The 7684-nt window shown below is 37.2% G+C and overlaps 1 protein-coding gene across 2 annotated transcripts in view; it reads left to right on the top strand.

Annotated features, from left to right (window-relative positions):
* The first annotated feature begins 3306 nt into the window (after positions 1–3306).
* The window catches only part of LOC102294179 (matrix remodeling-associated protein 8), a 13799-nt gene continuing 9421 nt past the window's right edge, over positions 3307–7684 (top strand). Inside the window, exon 1 of one of the 2 annotated variants that reach the window (XM_042217484.1) lies at positions 3307–3624. In XM_042217484.1, the coding sequence (XP_042073418.1) occupies positions 3588–3624 (37 nt within the window). In that variant the 5' untranslated portion in view covers positions 3307–3587. The remainder of the gene's footprint in view (positions 3625–7684) is intronic. The other variant, XM_042217483.1, reaches the window with a different exon arrangement.

Here is a 7684-nt window from a genome sequence, read left to right as displayed (position 1 = left end):
GCCATCTCCAAGGTTTGTATTAGGATTGAGTTGACTTTGTCATAGGCAGCAAAAATAACTTTTATTTGGAGATGAAGTTGTCAATTTTGTTTCGGCTTAACAAGTGGTACATGCCAGGTTCTAACCTAAAGAATAATTATGCAAGTTAACTGATTACCCTAGCTTTAAGAAAAACAGACTGGTTTTGGCTCATATTATCTCCTCCTCCTCTCCAGCATGACAACATCCATACCAGACGAGCATGCATCTTGAAGTCTTTGTGCATCCACCTAAACGATAGACTATGAGAAGTTAATAAAGGAGTACTTGGTGAGTCATTGTGACAGCATGTTGATCTGTAACATTCTCATACAAATTGTGACGTTGCCTCAAATGCAAATCATTAAAATTAAAATTTTGAGATTAGCAACAAGACACCTGGTATTGGGGAAAGGATGTCTTGAATACCAAACAGTATTAAGCGTTGCAATAAAGAATTTCTGGAATTTGGTATTGGAAGGAAAGAAATTTATGCATACTTAAACTTGATACACAAACATACAATGCATTTAACATGCATCAAGACAATATTGCTTTTGAATCTGTACTTGGATTAAAACAAGTCCTGTTGTTTTTTCATTGCTATGGTCATCAGTATTTGTAAATAGAAATGTCTATGAACTTTGAGCTGTTTAGTACTAACACTTCTATACCTGTTTTATTTTAGCAGCTGAGTTAGCCTTTTCTCGAGTCCTGTCCCCCTAAGTTACTCTTGCTACGTCCGACAAACAAATGGTTCCCTCTGCGCACCAACGGGTACCCAATGTGCGAGCAGACATGCTTCATAATGTTCGGTACATTTACCTGGGAGTGGGGCCATACACACTGTTTAATCCATTCACGTTGTTTTTGACTTTGTGAATGGAAAGAACACAACTCCTCCAGACACAATCTCTCGGCGTATCGGTGGGCACACCGCTTCTCCATCTTGCTTGAGGTTAATGTTTGTCAGACACAGTAACGGTTGCTATAATGTGTAATTGGACAATGGCCCTTTCGGGGGAGGGGCCGGTGAGAGGTCAATTATGCCACCTCTTTTGACATGAGAGGTGTATTTTATAATTTATGTATTGGAGTAATTACTAACAACTACTTTAGTGGTGTAATTTTCTGTTTATTACTTTGACTACTTGGATTTTATGAACAGCATAGAAACAGTTGTTTAAACAATCTCTTAAATTTTACTTTGTTGTCTTATATTTTTTCATGTAGGATACGGACAGCGAGGCAAAAAGCTGCATGGAGCAAACTGTGATGGGGGTGTACGTCATCCAGAAGGAGGGTGCTGAACCTGAAGATGACCCAGAGGACGTTGGTGTCCTGATTGAGGGTGTGGAGGCTAACACTGATTTGGGTAACATTGCACAAGCATGTGCTCTGTTGTTTGGACTCATATACTGTTTGAACCTGAGCTACCCACCAGAACTTAAATGTACCTTTGAAGTCCTCCAGAAGATATTTTTAAATCTTGATGGACAAAAGCTCTCTTAAAAGGTACAGTTTCTGAAAAACAAGCTTATGGGGTGAGAGCACTTGAAAATGACTGATAGGTCTTGAATGGTTCATTGGTGCAATGGTAATTTCCAATATATAATATTAATATTTGAGTTGTTTATATTTTTTTCTTTCATTTAAAATTTTTTTTTGGGCAATTCACCCTTTATACAGCACTGCAGATGATTTTTGTTTGTCCTTATATAGATGGCTCAAAATGGATCAGAAGTACTGACAGAAGTACTATGTTGTGTTTATGTGTCAGTGGCCTGTAAAGTTTGAGACCACTGCCACCTGTTAAGTTCACTGCATTATTGTGTCCATTTTGCTTGCTAGCATGTTTTAAAACACAGCAAAACTATATTGCTAGCTGTGGAGGACTGCAACCAAAATTAAAAAAATAAATACAGAAATATAAACATTGGTCAAACTAATAATTATTTCAATGAGATACACCAAACAAATATAGATTTTCATCACCTATGGATTTTTTTGTTGTTGTTGTATTGTCCCCAAATTATTTCTAATTATTTTTATTTTATTTTTCCAAATTCACACAATTCTATTTTGTCACATGTTTTAACTTGCCAAGTGGGAGATGTATTTTTATCTTTTAGTTTAATTTTTTAAAATACAGTTGATATATTGAGCAAATTTTGCATCTGTTTTTAGTTGTGGAAGCTTTGGTTCCAACATATTACCTATGTAAATAAGTATTCTAACGTTTTACCTTTTGAAGTGGCATAATGCTTGCAGGTGTACAAAAATGGTAAGATTTTATATTGTCCACTAAATCCAGTTAATAAAGATAATGTTATCATAATCTGATTGTGACTTTTTTGTAAAGTAGTGGGTATCTAAATGTTTAACAAATGTAAACAAATCTAATTGAAATAATTTGGTTGAAATGAGTGAAATTATTGCCTTGATTAACAAAGTAGTTGTTGAAACAACAAGATTTAATTCTGTTTTCCTAAACTTTTTAAATTGTGTAGAATGAATTAAAACAAATTTCACTCTACATACTTAAATAAATCACTTCAAATCAATGTAAGTATAGTATGTTGATCCAACGTAATCTGGTTACATTAAACCACCAAATGCTAAATGTGTTGGTTTGACATGATCGAAAAGGGTTTATTGTACTTGGTTAAATTGTGTGCAAAAAGGGTGCCATGATTTAATTGTGTTCATCCAACAACAGATTTTTTTGAGTGCAGGATAGCAAACTTTTTCTTTAATTCCAAGCCCCACTGTGGGCTGTGGAGCTCCATGTTTGACACGGACACACAGGTCAGAGCGGCTGCTGCCCTCTTTAATGCTTCTTATTTGGACTGTTTCACACATCAGTGTCAGAACTCCAGAAATAGTCAAGCAACTTCAAGAAGTCCAGATGCTTTTCTTTATTTCCAAGCTTCCAAGGTTATGTCAGATCTCAGATTTATGAAGGTTATGACTTAAATGAAAGTTAATGACAGGTTATGATATTACTGTAATTTGTTAAGGCTATGCCATAACTCTCATTATGTTTATGTATCTAATTAATAAATATTTAGTTATTATTAATCTGTGGCAGATCTTGTTACTGCCACATGAATCAGATTTTAACAGGATGTGTTTAAATCTCTCACCAACATAAAGGCTAAAGCTTTGAATTATAATAATATAATATAATAATAAGTACAATAATCATTTTTATAAAGCATATTTTAAATAGAAACACTTTTATAATTTCACTTCCTGCATGAAGGTGATCACAGCTCCATGAACTATTCCCACAAACATCACTGAGCCTCAGACTTTCTTTAACAGGCCTGTCAGACCACAATGATCCAGCTGTTTGTGTTCATGTGCCGCATTTATACGTTTCATTTCAAATCTACTTCACATTTTATTATCTGATATCTGCGACACACGGAGACTTCCTGTTAAACAGAAAGTAAACTTTGTGCGTGGGCGTGTTTGGAGCTGCAGGTGTGTCCAGCTGTGGGTTCGTTGGGTCAGCAGAGGATTTAACGGGACTTTGTGTCGGTTTGAGTTGTTTTTAAAGGAGGATGAAGACGCTGGTGGTGTTCCTGCTCCTCATGAACGGTAAGAAAGTCTCTGTTTAACCTGCAGCAGCTCCGCAGACAGTCCTCTGTGACGGAAGTGTTAGTCAGGTGCAGCTCGGCCTCTGACGTCATGGAAATTCACACAGTGTTGGAAATACAGATTTAATGATGAGGCTTTAATAGTAAAAGTATGAGGGAAGGTTAGAAACAGACCAGACTAACAGACTGTGGACTTTGTAGTCACAGATTGGACACTTCCGGTATGGCCGAGCTAGCTAACCATGCTAACGTAGCCTCGTGTCTGCGCTGTTTCCGGTCTGAGCCGAGCTCATTCAGCCCTCTGAGCTCCGCTTCTCCGCGCTAAAAACAGCACAGGTGTGTGTTTACCGCTGTTTATGAGAATAATTTGTTACCTGGAATAGACCCTGTGCACAAGAAAATCGTAACTTCCTGTTTTAAGTCCGGATGTAAGGTTGTACATTTCCGCTAGCTTTATTTTGCAGTCAATTGCTACTGCGAAGGTGGACTCAAAAATCATGTCCAAAATACGAAAACGGAAAGATTACGTTAGGTTACAAAGAGCAGACTGTGGGAACACTCACCATGGCTGTGTCATAAAAAATCTAATGGTCAATTTTGATGTTTGAAGTGCCGTAGATCGATTGTTTGTTTACATCACTCAACATAAGCATGCAGAAGACACATTGTCCACATTCAGAAGCACATCTCTGTATAGTGACAGTTCTTATGATTTAAACAGGCAAATGTCCAGAAAAAAAGGGTCCTAATTTTTGTTAGGACAATATTGGAAAATTCACAATACATCACTTAATAAGACATACTCTGTTGAACAAACTTATCTGCTTGTAGAGATCTGCTGTATTTGGGCTTGACCAACAGAATAGTCAAGTAAGTGACACTTCACCTAAAACAATGACTAAATGGAAAGATGATTTGGCATTTATGGGAAATGGTTCTTAAACCCACGTCTAAGATGGCAGGATCCTTATTTGAGTGCGTGTCAGCAGCCAGAATTAAGGTATGGCACGGTGTCGCTCCCAGCTTCTTAAACTCTGATGGTTACAGCCAGACTAATTAGCCACTGTAGCCATAACTATCACTATAGACCCTGTGCACGAGAAAATGCTAATTTCCTGTTTTAAGACTGGATGTAGAGTACGTGAAGGTGGACTCAAAAATCATGTCCAAAATACAAAAACGGAAAGATCACGTTAGGTTACAAAGAGCAGAAGGTGGGAACACTCACCATGGCTGTGTCATAAAAAAATAAAATAAACAAAATGATCAGTTTTGACGTTTGAAGAGTGTAGATCAAACTGCATTACAAAATCAGAAGACACATCGTCTACATTCAGAAGCACATCTCTGTATAGTGTATAGTTCTTATGATTTAAACAGGCAAATGTTCAGCATTCAAACTACAGGTGAACAATAGTCAAAGCCAGATGTTTCCCCCGTTATGTCGATATCAGCTAGTCAAGAACACACCTACACAGCATGTCAACAAACCGTGAAAAAAAGCCACAGGATATAAAAACATACATGAGTGATTGGGGGTAAGGGTCTCTATATGTTAGTATTTACGAAGGGTATGTTGTGACTTACCTTCATAATTACAGTGGTCCCTCGCTATAACGCGGTTCACCTTTTGCAGCCTCGCTGTTTCGCAGATTCTTTTAGTGCAATTTTGCATGCTTTTTGTTTTTGTTTGTTTCTTTTAAAAGTGCATTGTGTTCTGCGTCCTGATTGGCTGTAGGGACGCAGAACACAATGTCGATCTCCTCCGTGCCGTGCTCTCCTGTACAGTACAGAATCGCTACATCGATCACTAGCAGTGTGACTGCTGTACTGTATGTTTGTAAGTTTTCTCCCCAACAAACAACAATATCGACGAAACATTTTGCACCGGCAAAAGCTTCTGCGGTATCACCCAAAAGGCAGAGGAAGATCCTAACCAAAAAGTCGGACATCTGAACATGCTAAAGGAAGGTAGACGTTACCATATATTTTTTAACCATACTGCACACCGGATTATAAGGTGCATTAAGCTTAAATTAAGCAATTAATCTTAAAGTTAAATTCATTAGTTCTAAAATCTGTCACTATAATTCATAGAAAAACAAATATACTGTAGGTTTATTGAAACCTACAGTATATTTGATCAAAACAGGTATTGATCTTTGGTTTCATTCTATAATGGACTTTTCTCTTTGTTTATGAAGGTTTGAACTTGAACAAGAGAGAAAAGTGTGAAGATGTTCATGCCTGTCTGAGAAAAGTGTATAAAGTGTGTAGTGACGGGTTTTACAGCCTTAAAACATCTAAAATAATTGTAAAAAAATAAAGCTGGGTTCTTCGCAGATTTCACCTATCGCTGGTTATTTTTAAAACATAACATCCGCGATAAACGAGGGAACTCTATACTGAGAAATTTCAATCCCTTCTCTCTTTTGCTCTGAGGCGCGAGGGAAAAATATCGACAAGTCCACCAACATCATCTATTCGGCAAATGCCCAAGACATCTTGAGAAATGTAAATTGCCGCTTGATTCATTCATTTGGTTGACTTTTTAAAGATGCAAATATCACACCGGAAACAAAGCACTCCTACAGGAGTTTCCCCGCCGGAAGTAGCATATGCTAAGGTGCACATAGTCTATTCAGTCTGCCCATATGGAAAAGAAATAGTAAAAACTTATATGTGGTTACTCATGAAAGTGGCCACTTTCTCATTACTTTCATATATTGTTTTAGTAAGTATCTAAAACATACAAGTTTCATTATATAATTTTTCAAGGGATCTTATATCTGTTTTTACTTTTGTATGCTTTTCATACAAGTTTCACACAAGACAGATACAAACTTTATAAGATTTATATACATCTTTTCCATATGGGTGTGCTGCTCAGAGATCAGAGTTCATGTTCAGTAACCACACTGACAGCAAGAGGAGGAAACGATTGGTTTAATTTAACAGAACAGTCTGAGCTGTGGATTAAAACAATAAAAATATATAAGTGAGTCTCACATCAAACACAGACCAGAGCATTAAGTGTAATAAGAAGCAGGTGAAGGTTGAAAAACATGAGTGTGAGGGTCCCTCACTTGTGCACGCTTGGACAGGTAAACACATCAGGAGATGAGGAGAGTTGGCAAAGTACAGACATTCAGTACTTAAGTACAACTACAAATACTACTATTAGAAATACTCCAGTAAAGCTAAAGAACTGTTTCCACTTCTTTACTCTAGTAAAAGTCAAAAAGTAGAGGCTCTGAAATGTAATCAGAGTAAGAAAGTAAAAACAGCTCTTTGGAGGACGTTTGTGCAAAGCTAACTGAACCTCGTGCTTTATTAACATAATAATAAAATAATGTTTGTAGATGGGAAACAAACTTTATTTTTTTTATTCGAATCATACCTGGCTTGAATAAGTAGAAAACAAAAGAAAATAAAACTATATTTCTATTTCCTGTTGCTACATTGTAGAGGGTGACTTTGCCTCTAAACAGTAAAATGTGTACAGTCAGTGGTTAAAGTGGATTCAGCAGGTGGAGGAACTTTAAAACTGGTTGTAATGTCTCAGTGTGGGGAAAAGAATCAGACTTACAATAATTTCTATTCAGAGCTCCAGAAGATTTCCTTAGTGTACAGGCTGGTATCAGCTGACCTGATGCTCTTTGTACAAAACTGAATTCAACCAGATGTGAGCAGATGTTTCATGAGTTGTCCTGGCTGATTTCATTCTCTACACTGACAGTACACTGTTTATTCTGTCTGTTTACTAGATGGTATAAAGTTGGTATGAAGGTGGAATTCAGTCAGTGAATCTCAGCATCATCAACTAAAGTTCAAATGAATCTCTGCTACACTTGATGTAAGCTAACTTTGACTATGAATCCACAGCCACGGTGGATCAGTCACACACTGTTCTTTACTTTAAATCCATCACAGCACAGCAAACTAACCTGCTTATCCTGCACTTTTCAGTGAGTCACATTTAGTGTGAGCAGCCAAACATGATGGCAGACTGCCACAGATCACTGCTGAGGAAAGAGGAGGCGTTCAGCTTCCTCATAGTT

Source organism: Haplochromis burtoni, unplaced genomic scaffold (assembly GCF_018398535.1).
Source record: "Haplochromis burtoni strain Fernald_Lab_line unplaced genomic scaffold, NCSU_Asbu1 Contig_2051, whole genome shotgun sequence".
NCBI lineage: Eukaryota > Metazoa > Chordata > Actinopteri > Cichliformes > Cichlidae > Haplochromis > Haplochromis burtoni.
Note: the sequence above shows the minus strand (reverse complement) of the source record. Positions and strands in the feature narration are given on the sequence as shown.